Source organism: Galleria mellonella, unplaced genomic scaffold (genome assembly GCF_026898425.1).
Source record: "Galleria mellonella isolate WM207_F2 unplaced genomic scaffold, CSIRO_AGI_GalMel_v1 utg312, whole genome shotgun sequence".
Classification (NCBI taxonomy): Eukaryota; Metazoa; Arthropoda; class Insecta; order Lepidoptera; family Pyralidae; genus Galleria; species Galleria mellonella.
The window spans coordinates 9,821,389-9,840,799 of NW_026442074.1; the positions used below are offsets into that span (position 1 = coordinate 9,821,389).

A 19,411-nucleotide genomic window follows, 5' to 3' on the forward strand; every position below is an offset into this window, starting at 1 on the left:
TTCTCCTCCTTTCATTAAGTGTACTACTATACTTTCATACATGATCAAACTGAGCACAAATTTTTTAAAATAAAATATTGGCCATAACACTTACTGATAATATAACTTTCCATAGATGAAAAAAATTTTAAAACAGGTTTAGTATTTTTTTATTTATTCATTACAAACATAAAATAAAACTTTTCCTCTTCATAATATTAGTTTCAATCTAGGCTTTAATGTCTAGAGTATATGTCAAGAGTTTCATAAATTGGTAAATAAATACAATTACAATCCAATATGTACATTTGATAATATATATAAAGCACTTAGAAAGATGACATTTATTTATTTATTGGTTATTGTACACAAAAATGTCATTGTTATAATTTATATTAAATGAAAATGTATAACAGGTGAGCTTAACTCTGTAAGAGTTCTATTCCAGCAAACCTTGAGTAAAAAGGAGCATTAATTACCAGCAGGCAGTGTGTGTACAATAAAAAGTGGAAACAGTACTAATACTTACTATACTTATATGACATTTTACAAATTGACATTATGGCAAATTGTACTCCAGAAAGAAAAATTTATAGATGTAAATATGCAAGTGTAAAAAAAAAATATTTACCTCATGTGGGAAAGACTAGGTACAATTCAGGACATGATGAAAAGTATTTTTGTAGATAATGAAGTTACTTCACAAAAAACTTTTAATATTAAGTATGTGGAATTATTTTATTTATTTATTTTACATTTTATTGCAACAGTTACAAAAATAAAGAACACAGTAAAACATTAATGTGAAGTAATACAAAAGGCGGCATTTTTGCTATACAATCTCTTCCAGACAAATTTTGGGTAGAGGACAAAGTATATTTTATTAGCTTCGTCAACTTAATCATTATGAAATTTGGTACATACACAATATTTGAGTGGCAAAATGACATAAACTATTTTTTATGACAAAGAACTTTTCCCAATTTCACAAACAAAATTGTGGATCTAACCTTGTTTAGACTATTGTTTATCAAATTAAATAAAGATTTCTTTAACCAATTTCGATAATTCTATTTTGCAATAGATAGGATTTCTCCAGAGGGAGACTTTGTGAAAAAGTAATTTGCTTGGCCTCTGTTCCATTTCTACTGTGAAGCAGTTATTTTTGTATGGCTGTGTATTGGTTAGAAGAGTGGGATATGTCAGTTAATTTACAGGGCACAGAGGAATAACACAGTTCTCAGGAATAGCAATGCATGGGGTGTATCATGGACGAAACAATATACTCTGTTGTCCATGTATAGCTCATGTCTATAGGTGATGGTTACTATTTTTCTTCAAAGTTGCATAGAAAAGAAATTAGACATGTGTTAATCGGAAATAAATAGATCTTAATTGAAATTTGTTTTTTTATTGGTGGTACAAAATTTGAAATTATAATAATGCTGAATTTTAATGTCTACCTGTAAATACATACTTCCGGAAAATTGCATAGATACTGCATGAATCATTAAACAACATAAACTATAATTGCAAAACAGGTTAATTATCGCCAAAAAGGTATGTAAACATTGACTCACGGTTCTGGACTGTATTGAGCACCACCAAAAAAGCCGTGCCTATCAGGCTGTGTGGTCACAGAAGAACATATCGAGGTTGTATCCGCCAGATCACTCCTATCACCTCCATTGCTGCTCTTAACACTTTTCTGTAGCGACATCGTCACAACTTTATCAACTATTTTCTGCCATGCAAAACACCGCACATCAACAGATAGTATCAGAATGTCACAAGCTGGTGGGCGTATGAATTAATTACAAAACATCTAACTGTCCCATACGTTCACGCCCGTCAAGAAAACCACTTTAATAAACTACGGGCACAGTGAAATGCGAGCTGCGCACATAATATAAAAATCGCCACATAGCCCGAAATGATATAACACAACAAAACGTGTTTAGAATAACTATATTCACAATATTTTTATCGAAATCAAACTAGACGTGTGGGTGGGCGATCAAGAAACAATATACGTCATTTTCAGTGATGTACCTATTTACTAATAATGCTGCCAACTGATATTTGACTGAATTATCAGTTGGCACAGCACTATTATCTGGCAGTAGTACATTTCGTGGTTCTACTGTAAGGAATTTTGTATGCACTAGTGCATACGATATTCCTTTATTAGTCAGTGGTAATGACAGTACTTTACACTATATAAATACGTCTATGGATACAAATATAATGTGTTTTGTAGATTTTCTATATGCTTTGATAGATTAAAATATATAGATTTAAATTATATAATTAAGCCAATTTGACTCTAGTCAAACTTTATTCGAAAAATATCAAATTTATGTTGAAAATTGACAAAAAAGCATTATATAGTACTTTCGAATAAGTTTAGTTAAAGAATTAACATTATTTGAAATATATCGTAGTAAATGCCAAATAGTAATAACATGCTGAATATTTAAAAAATATTTTTTAATCTAATGTGAAGTACTTATTTATCTGTATTGTATCCGTCAAGAAACTGTCATCCCTTGTCATCAATTAAAATTGCGAATTTGAGGTTAACTTACCAATAATACGAACTATTATATAGTTTGTTTAGAAAATATTTTTTAAATTAATAAGTGTTCTATAATATTAAACAGATAATAGTTAATATAAAAAATACAAGTACTATACACTAAAAGGCGCAATGAATTCCTTGCGAATAATTTCATTACAACCACAAATGTGGGTCAGATTTAGTTCAACGATACCAGAATTTATTAACAGGAATCCCAGAAATTTAGAAAGAATGAGGATTGCTCGCAAACCAGACGGTTATCATTTGGATAAACCTGGTCGTAAATTTTGGCACAAGTTAGTATGTCTGTTCAAGGCTACTAATCTGTATTTAAAATTGTAATTCTATTTTATATTTTTTTTTTTTTAGATTAGTCCTTACACCTAGTAATCGTACTGTAACTGCTCAAGTTGTCCACTTCCTCAATGGTCCAGTCATAGAAGCAAAAACATCAGAGTGGGCACTCCGTCAACAATTATATAGTATCAATGACACATGTGCATATATCAATTTAGGAAGAGTATTTGCTCAACGATGCCTCGAATCTGGAATTACTGAAATGTATTGCGATATTAAAGCAGCCTCAGGAGGAAAAGTGCAAAAATTCTTAGATGAAGTAGTTAAAGGTGGCATAAAGTTGGAAGAATCAGAAGTATATAAAAAACCTATGCCATGGGATATGTTACGACCAGAGAAACCATGGGAAATTAATGAAGAATAAACAATATCAAAAATTATAGTATAATAAAAATGTAGAATTATTATTATTTTTTTCTTAATAATTTACATGCTAAAGTTGTATTAGTTTTATATTACTTAGTATTATCTGTGAAATTAGTATCTTCTGTTTCATAAATTGGTATAATGATCATATATCCTATATCATATATAAAAGTTGACTGGGGGAGAATGCTATATACTATTAAGTCCGCCTTTTGTACCAGACATTTTTTTTTTGTAATGTGGTCAATAAAGCATAAATAAATAAATATCCTTGACTAGCTTTCTCTCATGACTTTATCATAACAATATCTTGGGTATCATGATTATATTAAATAATTATAAGCATTTATCAATTGATTCTACTGATGTGAAACAAGATTAGAATTCCAGGTCTATGATACTGTAAGGAAAAAAAATTTGTAGGAAATCTGTGCTACAAATGTCAATTGTGGTTTCTAATTTTATATATAACATAGTCAGGTTGAAGGATAAGGATTGTTAGTAATGAGATTTAACAACCTCATTGCTACGAATACACCCTATCAGGTTGACCTCTACTCAGTTCCCTCTGGAAACCATAGTGATTATTTTTTGTTAAAGTGGTCACTATGGGCCAACTGACCTGACATCATCCTCCCCTGTCACCCTTCACAGGTGACCCAACAATGTATGCCAATAACGTAGGCAAGGTTACTATTCCATCATCACCCATAAAAAAAATAGGTCTATCGTAATATCTATTGATGTCAATCCATAGCTACAGATATTATAAATAAAAGTATAAGTAATTGTAGAATGCTATAAATATTCTTTTATTTTTCACCTACTTCAAAAAGAAGTCACAATTCAGTTGCTTTTTGTGTTTGTTTCCTATAACTCTGTCAATTTTAAACTGATTTGGAATTTTTTTTATCTAAAAGGATATACTTAAAAATAGGTCCTTTAGAAATGTTATCACAATTGTTTCAGTTATTTAGTTTTTAGATCAAAATAATTGGTTTTTCATAATTCAAGTCGGTTTTTTTATGGAACACAATGATTAATAGAATCTGTTATTTAGTATGAAGATATTTAGGAAGAAATAATATTTCAAAAAGTAAAGAGCTATATTTTATTTAGATATAGAATTAAATCTGTCGTGAGTTTAACTAACCAGTAACAGAAAGGTAACCATAGTTTCATCTTGCTTGTAGGATGGTATATTAAAGTCTAAATGAACACAATTTTACATTATGTTGATATGTCTTAGCGGTTGCATTAATCCTCTACCTTGTCGAGTCTCACTTTCATTAAGTGCTATGGAGTGCAAACTCTTAAAGAGACTACATTGTCTTTCCCAATGTCTTGGCTTTATTAACATAATTTTAATAATGATTTGAATTAATTCCTAGTTACACATTATTATAATCACATAACACAATTATTTATCACAATATGTTTAAGAATTATGTAAAGAAAATTACTGTGTAAAAAAAATTCAAACAGAAAAGTTTAATAACATTCAATAAAAAAATCCACATTTCTGATTTCCGAACGTTAAAAAAAGCTTACAGTTTTGATGATTTCCGTTTTGCAGTTATATATTTGAATATAATTATATATAAAAAAATTGTATCAAATATAATTTTTAAATAAATTAATTTAATTTCAAAACTATAATTTTTAATGAAAACACTACAAAAAACTACATAAAAAAAGACATATATATAAAGAGGCGTTATGTTGAGTCATAAATGAAAATGGCGGAAAACTGATGGCGTCCATTTTTTTATGAGACGCTACGTATGACTATATGTTTATCCTTCTCTTACTTATCGGAAACCCCTTTAGTTAATCTGGGCACGCGTACTGATCAATATGTCCACGTGATCTGTCGTCAGTTGCGACTCGCGTAATTGCAAAATGCAAAATGTCTAAGGAGGAAAACGTTTGTGTAACAATGAAATCGTAATTTTTATTATTAATCGTAGTGCTATAGTTATAAAATGCCTGCATCAATTGGCGTTAATTTACGAGTGACTGGCCACTGCAGCCAAGGCGGGAGAAAGTATATGGAAGATTTGTTTTCCGTTGCTTATCAACAAACTGAAGATGAGAGAGATTTGGAGTACGCTTTCTTCGGAATATATGATGGGCATGGCGGGAGCGAGGCGGCAGCATTTGCTAAAGAACATTTGATGGACTCCATTGTGAAGCAAAGACAATTCTGGTCTGACAATGATGAGGACGTTCTGAAAGCTATCAGAAATGGTTACATGTTGACCCATTTGAACATGTGGAAAGAATTAGGTAAACATTCAAACCCTTTACACCTGAAATTATCTTGCATAAAGTCGCTTTGTAATGAATTAAGTTAAATTCAAGGAGAATTCAAAGTGATTGTAAAATGTTTGTGTGACCTTGTTAGATGGGTTATTATTTTTTCTTGTAGTTTGACATTGAATCTATAAAAGTTTATACACTTTTTATTGTTTTGTATGTTTATTAATCGGAGAGGATAATAAAATTACTATTTGTAATACTCCTGTGTTTTTGGGGAACTTATCACTGCAAAGTGAAAGCAGTTTTTCTGGTTTCAGTTTTTGTGTTAAGCAAAGTTTCCTCTTATGAAAGTCTTATGTTATGCCAATCTACATTTCAGACGAAATTTATTTTAAGTTTTGTTATTTAAGTTGAATATTGCACAATATTTTAATAACAATCTATAGATATAAAAAAAAAAATAGGTTTTGCCCCAAATGAGATTTATATTTATGTTTTATAAGTCTTGGCATATTTTGTTAAATAATTTTACATTATATTTTTGTAATTACTTAAATTATTTAAAATTAAAACACAAAAGTATAACATCAGATACTGATAGATAATTTATCAATTGATACAAAAAGTTTTTCATTCAAGCTGTTAAGTGTATCCACTGTTATATTTTGGTTAAAAGATAGGACACAATTGTTTATACACTACTGTAAATTGTGAACATTTAAAATACTATTCTTCTAATGAAATTTTGTATATGAATAATATACTAAATGTCATAGCCATTGAGTTGTTAAGCTGCCAAGAAAAAATCTAAAGCAGAAACAACATCTAAAAGTTGTGAATAAAATACATTCATAATACTATAAGTGAAATACTTTTTTTTATTCATTTATTTATTTATCTATACTTATAATAAATCTGTAGAGAGGTCAATTCTGTACATGAGATATATTTCCAAAATAACTATCAGGGGGTGATTATGATCGATACTAATGCCAAAAATGCAATCAGTAAAATTTTTGTTTCTCTGTCTGTATGTTTGTTATAGAAACAAAAACTACTTGACAGATTTTAAGAAAACTCAGTACAATTATTCTTCATACTCCTGGGCCGGTTATAGTATACTTTTCATCATGCCACAATCAATAGAAGCAAAGCAGTGAAAAAGGTCTACTAGTGCGACGCAGGGACAGGCCGCTAGTTTATACATTTAAAGACAGTTAAGCACATTTATCATTATACTTAGTAAGAAAATATTTTGATGAAACTAGCACACATCAAGCTTCTGAGGAGAGAATACATTACTTACAAAATAAACAACTGTTTTATATCTTAATATATATTACTATAGATTTTTGAGCAACAGCAGTATAATACTAATCAATACACTTAATATCATAATAAATTGTATAATTTAAGAAAAACTTCAAAAACAAAAAAATATTTACATAAAAGACACATAGATTGGGCATTATGTATTTCATCACCTTTTTTTTTTTATTTTGAAGATGACAAATTTGTTATGAAAAATCTAAGTTATGATGAGTATTAGGTGTTAATAACAAGCTTTACTAATTAAAATTCATAATCCTTTAAAAATTTGTACTTTTTTTTTTTCAGAAAAATGGCCAAAAACAGTAACGGGTTTGCCAAGCACCGCTGGCACTACTGCCAGTGTGGCATTCATAAGGAGAGGGAAAATATACATTGGACACGTCGGAGATTCTGCTATTGTACTTGGCTACCAAAAAGATGGTAAGTTTTTATTGAACATTCAAATAAAATTATAAACAAATAATTTTAAATATGGACCATAATCCTAAAAATTAATATTTCAAATAGGCTTATAATTGTAATTAGCTATGCAGAAAACAGTTCTCTCTTATGGTATGGTATTCTGGGCAATGAGATGATTTTCTGCAATTATAGGCTATGTGAATACCTAAAGGCCATAATAACTTAGAATTTAATATTTCATGTTCTGCATATATTTATATCCTTTCACCTGGCTATTTAGTTACCAAACTATCTTTCCCGCAAGCACCTGCATGCATTAGTATATAAAGTATTCTATATTTTAGGATATAACTTATTCATGTTAGTAATCAAAACTAAGAATCCCATTGCTAGCAATATACCCAACCAGGTCGACCTCCCCGTGGTTGCCTCTGGAAACTATCATAATTAATTCCTGATGAATTCATCATGGTGGGCTAACTGGCCTGTTTTCATCCTCATTGATCACCCTTCACTGGTGCTCCGCCAGCGTATCTCGTTAGCGCAGATGGGGTTACCATTCCATTTTCATCCAATTAAAAAAAATCTATTCATGTAGGGGGAAAGGGATTGTTAGTAATGGAGACTGAGAACCCCATTGCTAGCAATATATCCAACCAGGTCTACCTCCTCACGGTTCCCTCTAGAAATTATCATGATTAATTCCTGATGAATTCATCATGGTTGGCTAACTGGCCTGGTTTCATCCCCATCAATCACCCTTCACTAGTGCCCTGCCAGTGTATCCCGTTAGCGCAGGCGGGGTTACCATACCATTTTCACCCATCAAAAAGAACATATAAATATCTTTAATAAACTTTGATGTATATGATATTAGTAGGATTACATATAAATCACTTTAGTTTGTTAATGGAAATGTAACTGTTGTGTATTAAAGTGGGTAGATCATAAAAAAAGTTACTCTATAGGTGTCATCCTGGCCAAAGTGATTGAGTGCTACAAGAAGACATATTTTAGTCAGTAAATAATAGTAACCACCAGAGAGAGAGTTTTTACAAAAGTAGTTTGCTTAGGCACCTCTGTCCCATTCGTGTTTCTATCGTAAAACAGTTGTGTTTGCATGGCTGTGTCTCAGTTCAAAGGGTAGGATGTGGCAAAAATAACACCTGAGTCCTCAGGAAGGCCAATGCATGGAGGGTATCATGGGTGAAATAGTATACATTATTATGTCCACAATACTGCTCATGTCTACAGGTGAAGGTTACCACTTTCCATCAGGTGGGCTGTCAGCTTGTTTGCCATTCTAAGTTGCATAAAAAAAACAATACAGAGGATTTTGTCACTGTAATGTTAATAAGTTTTTTTAATTCTATCTATTTACATATATTATAATTGTTATACTAACAACCTATTTTAAATAATATATGTAATGTGTTTGTTATCTTTATATAAAAAAAATTATGTGGCAAAATTAAGTAACTACAGCAAAAACTAATTTGAAACATGTTTTAAATTCCATAAATAATATATTTTTTAAGGTTCTGAAGAATGGGCTGCTAAACCACTAACGTCAGACCATAAACCAGAATCCACCGCAGAAATAGAAAGAATCCAAAGATGTGGTGGAAAAGTAATATCAAAGGCTGGTGTTCCACGAGTTGTATGGAATAGACCAAGGATAGGCCACAAGGGGCCCATAAAAAAGAACACACCAATGGATGAAATCCCCTTCTTGGCTGTAGCACGTTCTCTGGGTGATCTATGGAGTTATAATCCACAAAATGATGAGTTCATAGTTAGTCCCGACCCCGATGTTGGTGTATTAACAATCGACCCTTCAAAGTTTCGGTAAGTATTCCATTCTTGGGTACATATTTACTAATTTATCTGACAAAGGTTGCTTGAAAGAGATTACTCTTAATGATAAGAAAGCCTATTGTTTTCTCAGAATAATTTTATAATTGTTTATATTTATAATGCATCTATCTACTTCAATTGTGTTAAAAGCAGTTAGTTTGATTTAAAAACTAAACTACTGATCCTTTCAGATAGAATTTTTCAAATTAGGTTATAACTGATGAGTTATGAGATAATATACAAACAAATAAATACAACTGTGTTGAGGAGGTCCTTTCTTTTAGAAGTTGGTTGAAAATTTTTATATTATAGTCCCTTGTCTTAAGAAACCAGTAAATATCTGGGTGTAGTGCTCTCTTGATAAAAGATTCTAGTCTCTTTAGACTTGTTTATACTTCATAAAGAACAAAAAAGCAGGTATTTCTGCTTCCTCAATTACCTAGTACATTTTCCTTTGCAAATAAAAAAAAAACACAAGTTCCTGCTAACTATATAAATATATAAAAAAAATTGTAGTTTAAGTGTATAAGGATTCAAATGATATATATTCAAATTTATTTATGCATTTAGAAGTTGTAGTAGACTACATTTAAACTGTGAAAACATTACACTCTTTTGGGCAGTTGAGTAAAAATCGTTCATTATTTAACTGATTAATATCAATGTTATAATTTTTTTTTCAGGTGTTTAATTTTTGGAACTGATGGATTGTGGAATATGATATCTCCAGAAGGTGCTGTGAACTTAGTCCAAGCGACAGAAAAACATAATGAGGCTGCCTTAGTGGGGGGCAACAGTAGCCAACCCAGAGATTGGCTTAATCCATCAAAAAGTCTAGTAGATCATGCCCTAGAAAGGTATACACACTTTTCAATAATAAGTAATTTGAAAATAACATTTTAAAGTGATAAGGATTATGTAATAATATAGTGTTACTGAAAAGATAAAGGATAACTTAAAATCTAGCTTATTTATTTGAAACTGAATAGCTTTTCATAAAGATGAACAAAGGGATAAGCAAAAGTTGTCTTGTATACAAACTCACATGTTCACATTATTAATTTGCTATTAAAAATAAAAAAATTGTTTTATATTTTAATCAGTTTTTTAGAGTGAGTGGCTAGTTTCATAATCTTAACAAAAATTACATAAGGACTTATATGCTATATAATTATACAGCATAGATATATAAACAATTGTATTAAAATGTTACATTGATAATTATGGTAATTTTGGCAGGTGGTCCAATACCCGTATGAGAGCAGACAACACATCGGTCGTAACATTAATGCTGGACCCGCCTGGTCCACCGCGCGCGACCGTGCTTCGCTCGCGCACCTCGCAGAAGCCGCAGACCTCCGCCCCCGCCCCCGTGCCTCCACCAGCCGCAGTCGCCGCTACCGCCCCCGTCACCGCCGGCCCCGAGCCCGCCGAGGCGGAGGCGCGGCCAGTGCCGCAAAACGGGCTTACCATCATGACTCGGTACTCGGACGTGGACCGCGGGCCCGACCGGCCGCCACCACCGCCGCCCTTGCCGCCCTGCGCCACTATCGACGGCCGTCTCTCCGTCGCGCCGCAAGACGACGCGCAGCGCGACACCGCCGACGGCGATGACGGTGACGTGCTCACCACCTACGGCAACCCCGCCGAGTCATATTTTATGGCCCGCCTGCTCAACCGGAGCAGAGTCGTTAATACGCTCGCTGACGTCTACGACGAGATCGCGAGCGGCCACGCGCCCGACGTCGACGACGCGCCGGAACCGTCGCCTCCGCCGCCGTCCGCCACCTTACTCCCCGAGGTCGCGGGCGACGGAGGCGTCGACCCGGGCCACGCGCCGCCCGACGAGGAGCCGCCCGACGACGGGGCCCGCGCCGCCGACGATTCGGGACCGGTTACCGACGACGGCGGCATCCAGATTAACGAGGTTTCATCGAGCTCGCCGATCGAGGCGCCGCCGCGACCCCGCGGGCGGCGGCCCCGCGCCGACCTACGTCGCGAGATTCCGGCTGCACCCAACGACCGCGTGCTGCGCTCACACCACGAGGAGACTCAGCAGCGACCGCACACGCGACAGACGGCGACTCGAGCGCGCCCCGTCGGCCCGGCCCCGCTCGACCGCGTCGTCATCCTCAGTCGGCGTGCACCCCCCGCGCCGCCCGGGCCGGCCGCCGCCGCGCCCGCCGACACGAGGCCGCCGCCGCGCCGGCCCGCGCCGCCGCCGGCCGAGCCGGCGCCGCCCGTGCTCGCCGAGGACGAGGCGCGGCGGGGCGCGCGCACGACGCGGTCGCACGGCGCGCCGGCGACCCCGCTCGCGCAGAAGATCACGCGCAGCATCAGCGGCGTGGCGCGCGAGCTGCGCGCGGCGGCGGCGGCGCGGGCGGGAAACTCGGCGCGCGCCCCGGGGCCGGCGCGGCGGGCCCCGGCGGCGCGGGCTGCGGGCGCGGCGCGGCTGCGCGCGGGCCGCTCGAAGGAGAACCTCGGCGCCGCGACGCCGCGCGCGCGCGCCCGCGCCGCGCCCGCGCCGCCGCCGCCGCCGCCGCGCTGCCCGTCGCCGCGCCCGCGCCCGCGCCGCGCCGGTAGCGTCGACGTGCACTCCACCACGCCCGAGCCGCGCCCGCGCCCGCGCGCGCTGCGCTCGCGCAACGACGCCGCCGAGCCGGCGCGGCCACCCCGCGAGCCGCCCGCCAAGCGGCCGCGCTGCGACGACGCGGCGGCGGCGGCGGCGGCGGCCGGCGGAGGCAAGGCGGCGCGGCTGGCGAGCGAGCGCTGCGTGCGGGCGCTCGGCAAGCGGTCGTCGGGTCCGTGGGCGCCGGCGTTGGCGCTGCGGAACCGCCTGCGGCGGCGGCTCGCCAAGTAGCGGCCAAGGCCGCGCCTAGTTAAGTAGTGTAAATTGTGGTTACCTGTGAGCGTGGGGGAAAACGGTGCCTTCTAGTACTGCCAAAGTACTCTTTGACGTTTCATATTTTATCGGTCCGGCCGCCGAGTCGTGCGGGAGATCCAAAGATGACTGCGTCGTATACGGTTAAATTTCTGTTGTTGATTTTTGTTTTTGTCGCTCGCCCCGACTCTGATTTAGCGTTAAGTAGTTCCCGTTTAGTTTTGTAACTGTTAGGTAGGTACCTCGCTCCACTTTCGACTGTAGATTTTATACTTGTACCTCTTATTCCGATTCCAGTGATGTGTCCAGTTATCGCGACCCGGCATTTGCTGGGTCGCATTCGAATATGAACAATAGTACAAAGGAGTATATTGAATATTTTACCATGTAAGTTTAACACGTGGACCAGGCAGATCAAGTAAGCCCTATAGATATTTATTTTAACTATATTTATATCTATATCATATTGCATTTAACTTTAGACAGATGTGGGAAACTAATTTTCCTTATTTTAATGTCGAAGCAGAGGCTACGCGCGTACGACTTTCAGATGAATATTATAATTATATAGCACCTTTTGCGAGACGTGTTAAACAGCGATCTTGTGAATGGCGTACTTTATTAGAATATAAAAATTGTGGGTACTATTACCGAGAGTGCTTTTCTCAAACCTGTTAATTAAGGAGTGCTATTATAATTGTATAAATATGTAGATGTGTACAGAGACATGTTTGTACGATCATCATCAAAATTTTCATTTAAAATTATTATGCAAAATTTATTTTTTCTATACAAATGTAGCTATTTAATAACATAGAAGTTATTCTTTTGGGAAAAGAATTGTTTATGTACTTCCTTGAAGAGCTTTATTCGTTTCTCATTATGTGTTGTAATGACTCAAAATGGACCAGTCGTATCTATGTTTGATGGTGTTCTTTGATCATTGGAGTGTTGCTCGACAGAAACATATCTATAAAATTGGGTATATAATGTTACACATCTCAAAATTAAGGTACTATGTGATAGAGAGTTTTCTACAAATCTTGTCTGCTTTAGATGCATACTTATTAGTGGAATTACAGCATATTCATTGACAATTTGCCATTAAGAATTTTGAGAATGTATATTGTTAAATACGGTCTCAACAATTAATATGCTTACTAGCCTATTTCATGTTTGAGTTTCATGCTAATTGTGTTTCAGGTGTTTTTCAATAAACATATAAGCAAGCGAAAAAAATGCAAGTGATTTATACAAGTTGATATGTGCCTTCTGGCTGATTAAAGAATTTTAAATTAAAAAAAATTGTAGTACATAGTTTAAAATGTTTAAGCAGTGATATTTCCGAATCGATACGACATGGATGCTTTCAAGATTCGATCATTATTATTATTTGAAATTTGGACTATCTCAGGTGAAACCTGTAAACACTGCAATATTCTGCATCTATTGTGCTCGCCTTTTCTTAGTTCCTTAGACCGTGCGTGTATCTTTATAAAATTCCATAAAACTGATTCGTGAAAAAAGGAAAATTTTTACCATGAATTCTCTAACATGAAGTGGCTTGTTAACCTTAATTTTTAATTTGTACAAAATAAAATGGGACATTTATAACCTGGGCACAAGAAGTATTTTTAAATCCCATTTTTTTTATACAAGTTCTGATCTGACACTCATTTAATTGTTTTATGTTACTTTTGACTGCTCACCTTCTTTAGTAGAGGTTAGGATATTTTTCTTACTTCAAATTTTAAAATTGACTATGAAACTAAACAAGCAAAAGTATTCTCTAATAAAAAGTTGACGAGTTGCCATTAATAACAATTTAAGACGTTATACCACAAAAAAAAAGAAAACATTTACTTCCAACGTGGCAAGACTAGTTATTTTAATTTAAAAACTAAACTACTAAAACCGATTTTGATAAAATTTCTACGGGACCAATCTAAAGGTATATCCTTTCAGATAAAAAGAATTTTCCAAAACGGTAGATAAATGAAATGATCAACCGAAATGTAAATTTTTTTTAGAAGTCTGTTAAAAATAATAACAGACTATGAAATAAATATATTCTCAACCAGCCGTCAAAAGCAAAATAAAATAATGGTATGGGTGTAATAATTATAACAATGTTATTAAGCCCGTGCACCTGTATACTGTATCTTTATCTATACCCAGCCATCTTAGTTTCCAATACCATGCAATATATGTAACGTTACGTTTTAAACTAAAAGTATTGTGATCATGAGACCATTGAGTAGTAACCAAATACGGTTTGCGATGCAATTTGTTGTTAATGTGAATTTATTATTGTAAAATTTAAAATGTTAAACTGAACTTAAAATGATTTGATTGAAAGTACCTAAGGACTGAAGCATATATATAGTGTATATGAATATTAGGCGTAGCATTCGATGTATATAAACCCGTTATGTCGGGCTAATAAAGATTATAATAATGTGCCTCACTTGTTACCGACTTGACAACAAATGAATTAGGTGAAGTGTTCTTTGATAAATGAGATATGTATTTTTTATTAAAATATAAAAATTTATTGCATTGTAATTAAGCTGTAAAAGATTTAATATAAACTGTTAAGTAATATCGTAAAAGAGTTTTTTTAGTGAAATTCTGTCATTTACGTCTAACGTTAAATAGATTTGTCACACAGAACTGTAACAATTTAATTTTGATATACAAAACTATGTTGCTGAATATACTATATGGACAATATTACAAAAACTCGGTTTTACATATCAAAATTTAATTGTACGTTAATGTTATATTCAATTGAATGGTAATATCGATGGATTTGAAATGGTATAGAGTAGTCGCATATTTATGTATGACTTGCAATAAATTTGTTCCGAATTGGACATATTCCCTAGTAGCTCATCTTACTATGTTAGTATTTCTAAATAATAAACATTTTTAAGTGTATCAATAATAAAGGATTCTTTAATCCTGCACTTGGTTTACTAATGATCAAGTAAGATTTGTGCTACTTAAATCTTTCAACTAAATTGTTTCCATTCAATTCTTCGCGCCATTAAAAGATGTGATAATTATGAATAACGTGTTATTTGTATAATGTCTCTTCTTACTACTTAACAATATAATACTCTAATCCCATTGGGGTGGTCAGATACAGTAGAAAGTGAAATGCAGTGGAGCTTTTTATCTACATATAAATCTTAGCATATCATTGATTATTTGTTTTCAATACGAAGACTTAGTAATACTAATATAATAAATAAATAAATGTATATTAACATTACAATTCAAATATAAAAAAAAAATCCATAATTACGAGATTTTTTTACAATAAAGAAACAAATGTTTCCTTGAACGATGAACACAAAATGAGAAACATGGAACATTGCTAGTTCGGAACAAGTCTAGTCAAAGTTAGTTTGTTGGAGAATTGTACCAGTGGACAGATTCGAAATGTGTTTCTCTCTTTTTAAATGCGATATCTAGAGATGTAATCTCTTATATTAAGGCCAATTTTGTAATGTTATACCGTACCAATAATTTCGGTATTGTTTAATAAAATTCATGATTTCTATATTTAAATTTGAGAGGAATATATTTCTGAATTTTTGTCACGACGAGGCGAGTTCTGTGTGCCAATACATTTCTAAGAAAACCTAAAAAAATATTTATTTTGGTGGTGTATTCATATAATTTTTGATATTATATAGCAACCACTAAGTATGTTCAATTCAGACTGCTTTAGTAAATTAGTCGGGTGGCAAGTAATTTAGTAGTTAAATATGTCTTAACAGCATTAATCGAAAATGAGTACTTTTTTACTAAATGAATTGCCACCATTAAATTATTAAATAGTCTGGACAGGGCTAAACAGGTTTTTCTTAGAAAATGGTATTTATATTGATATTTTATGTGAGAACCCAGTGTCTTTTGTTTTTTTTTTTTATTAATTGTGATGTAAGTGACGGATAAAGATGGGTGACGATGTGACCTAAGGGTTGTTATTGCCTTGAAGAGGTGGACGGTGAAACCTGCAACGTAAAGATTGAGAAGCTAAAACAAATTTATTACTATACATATTAATTTTAAAGTAAAGGATTATTGTAGATTTTATTTTTTGATTTAAATAAAGTTTGTATGAAATAAATAAGTACTTTTTTTTAAGACACCCGAACCAAACTAGATCCTGAAGAATGTTATGTAAGACTAGTTTTTCAAAAATTGGAAAACCAATTAAAAAACCACTTGGATGACGTATTAAGATAAAACATACACCGGTTTTTAAGTTATATCTTCAGAAATGCAACTTCAAAAATCGTATCCATTTATGCAGTAGTTTTTGCGTGATTCCGAAATAAACACAAAATTTCTTATAATTATTTTGTCTCCTATTTATCTTATTAAAACACCTCATACATTTTTTTTTTCTAAAATGTCTCCCATGTACACTCATCTTTCAGTTACAATTTTATTATATTATTAAAATATACAGTTGTCCAGTGAAGTATATCCCGCATTTCTTGGGTAAATATGCATTCCGAACTGGATAGATTAGAATAAGTATTAGATTCCTGTAAAAATAACAAAATGATTCGCATACAATGGCGGACTGAGGCCGTCAAAGGCCCGGGACGGCAAAGTTGAATGAGGCCCCCAGTTTAAGTTAAGGTCTTTTACAAGCTTTTTCTTCAGTTTAATTTGTATGTATAGAATTGTCAAAGATACCAAAAAAGAAAATACAATCGAACGTAGAATCCCCTTTTAAAGTTTAATTTATAATTGACGTATAATCGACTAAGCGCCATCTAATTATGAGTTAAGCAGAGGTTTTGCTATGGAGAGTAACCATCGTTTTGACAAATATTTAACAGCTTTTTTGTAAATACATAATTTTTTGTATGCAACTTAGAATGACAAACAAGCTGAAGGCCCACCTGATGGAAAGTGGCAACGTCGCCTATAGACATGAGCAGTACCATGGACATAACAGAGTATACTGTTTCGTTATTATTCCTAATTGTCCCATGCGTTATTATTCCTAAGATCTTATGTAGGTGTTACTTCTCTGTACCTTATAAATTCACTGCCATATCCCACCCTTCAAACCGAAACACAGCCATGCAAACAAACTGCTTCTCTGTAGAAACAGGGGACAGAGGTACCCAAGCAAAAGACTCGTACAGTCTCCCTCTGGTATATACTAATATTATATATATGGTATGTATATATATTATAAACCTGTTTAAGCTTTTGTCCTGTTTTGTCTCTTTCTTTTATAGTTTCTTGGAAATTCCAATTTGAAAAAAAGCAATAAAACAGTGTAATAGTTTTTTTTTTGATGGATGATAATGGAATATACCCTGCCTGCGCTATCATACACTAGCGGGGCACCAGTGAGACAATTGGTTCACGGTCAACGATAAATTACACGATGGTTTAGGGCGACCGCGTGGAGGTCAAAAGACTTGATAAGGTATGTTGACAGCGATGGAGTAACCTCCCCATTACTAACAATCGCTTTCTCTCACAATGTAATAGTCGAAATAGGTTTATAGGAGGAGGGAGAGAGACTTTCCCATCACCATAGAGAGGGAGACTTAATGTACAAAAGTCGATTGCTTTCTCTCTGTCTCATTTGTGTTTCGTGAAGCCATGGCTGTGTGTTTGAAGAATGGGATATCGAATTTACTGGGTACAGAAGAATAACACCTGAGTTGAATGGCAACATACATGGGCGAAACAGTATAATGTCTCTGTGGGCCGTCAAATTCAGTTGTATAAAAAATATATATATGAATAAGGGGGTAAATACATATTTCATTTTATAGAAGAAAAATATGGATAGGTAAGTTGTTAATTTTACAGTGGTACCCTGCACCTTAGTTATATTTTGTTAAAAGACGGACTGGCTGAAAACGAGCGCTGTGCAGCTGTTCACATTGCGCTGGACACTCACAGCTTCAGCTGAGCCGGTTCCTTTTGCCTAGTATGGGACACTTCTTGTATATGTTATTTATATTTTATATTGTATGTAATTGTATGTTTACTGGCAATAAATGCTTTCTATTCTATTCTAATTTGTATGAAACACGATTTCGTTCTGTGATTTTCGAATGCAATTATTGTGTAAACATCATATCTTATATACGTTCGATAAATATAGATACTTAAACGTCTGTTTGTGGGGGGAAGGGATTGTTAATATTGCGATCTACCGGTCCCATTGCTAGCAATATACCCTGTCAGGTCGACCTCCACGTGGTCCCCTCGGGAAATTATTGTGTCGAATTTCAGGTGTATTAATTACGATGGGCTAACTGACTGACCTTTTCATCCTCACCTATCATATCCCACTGGTGCTCCGCCAGCATATACCGTAAATGCAAGCGGATCATTCCATTATCATCTATTAAAAAAATAACCTGTTAGAAATGTAATTTTAATCCAAATCCAGATCTATTAATATCAACGTTTCACATATGAATTCGGACTTAAAAAGCTGTAGATAGAAGCTTTGAAAGTAATTTTTAATAATACTAGCTGATTCGCATAACGTTATTTTGCTCTTACACTATAAAAACTATCTTTCAAATTGGAGCAAATAAAACACATTTATATATATCTTTTTTTATATATATGGAAAACGAACACACAGCCCGTCTGATTATATATACGGGCACTATAGTCTATATGCCTGATACATATATATATATATATATATATATATATATATATATATATATATATATATCTCTGAAAAAAAAGCTGTCTCAGAGCGTACCAAGAGCGGTAGTAGAGTAAATAAACAGGGGAGGGGAAGGGATTGTTAGTAACGAGAACCAGTTCCATTGCTAGCAATATCTGTCAGGTCGGCCTCCACGTGGTCTTCCCTGGAAACCATCGTGCTGAATTCTAAGTGTATAAATCACGATGGGCTGACTGACTTGCCTTTACATTCTCACCTATCATCACTCACTGGTGCCCCGCCAGCGTATACCGATAGCGCAGACAGGGTTATCATTCCAATATATAATAAAGGGGGGAAAGGGATTGTTAGTAATAATAATAATAATAATAATATAAGCCTTTATTCAGACATTTTTTTTTAAAAAACAACGTATTAACATCTTATTATTTAATTGCTGTTGTCTGTTTGCTTATTAGCAAAGGCCTCCTCCAACTGTCTCAATGGTCTCTATTACTAACAATTCTTGTCCAAATACCCCCTGCTATATATATGTCATCTACCCATCTTCTATGTGGTCTTCCTCTTCTCCTTTTTTTGTCTTTTGTACCAAAACATTATCTTTTTACTCCATTTATCTCTCCTCTAATTGTATGCCCTGCCCATTTCCATTTAAGTTTTTTAACTGTGACTGTAACATCTTTAGTTTTTATGT

The 19,411-nt window shown here is 35.2% G+C and overlaps 3 protein-coding genes across 3 annotated transcripts in view; 2 read left to right on the forward strand and 1 right to left on the reverse strand.

The window, feature by feature from the left end:
• LOC113515175 (TBC1 domain family member whacked) overlaps nucleotides 1-2,067 on the reverse strand; it is a 31,606-nt gene extending 29,539 nt beyond the window's left edge. The window contains exon 1 of the mRNA XM_052896109.1: nucleotides 1,560-2,067. Coding sequence (XP_052752069.1) covers nucleotides 1,560-1,699 — 140 coding nt within the window. The 5' untranslated portion in view covers nucleotides 1,700-2,067. The remainder of the gene's footprint in view (nucleotides 1-1,559) is intronic.
• A 451-nt stretch (nucleotides 2,068-2,518) lies between these two features.
• Nucleotides 2,519-3,322, forward strand: LOC113515072 (39S ribosomal protein L18, mitochondrial). The gene is made up of 2 exons (XM_026899209.3): nucleotides 2,519-2,856; nucleotides 2,930-3,322. Exons 1-2 carry the CDS (start codon nucleotides 2,690-2,692, stop codon nucleotides 3,279-3,281), a joined length of 519 nt encoding a protein of 172 aa, XP_026755010.1. The 5' UTR covers nucleotides 2,519-2,689; the 3' UTR covers nucleotides 3,282-3,322.
• Nucleotides 3,323-5,107: 1,785 nt separating this feature from the next.
• LOC113515174 (splicing factor, arginine/serine-rich 19) lies at nucleotides 5,108-16,161 on the forward strand. Its single transcript, XM_026899335.3, has 5 exons — nucleotides 5,108-5,572; nucleotides 7,163-7,297; nucleotides 8,818-9,127; nucleotides 9,820-9,993; nucleotides 10,376-16,161. Exons 1-5 carry the CDS (start codon nucleotides 5,269-5,271, stop codon nucleotides 11,994-11,996), a joined length of 2,544 nt encoding a protein of 847 aa, XP_026755136.2. The 5' UTR covers nucleotides 5,108-5,268; the 3' UTR covers nucleotides 11,997-16,161.
• The last annotated feature ends 3,250 nt before the right edge of the window (nucleotides 16,162-19,411 follow it).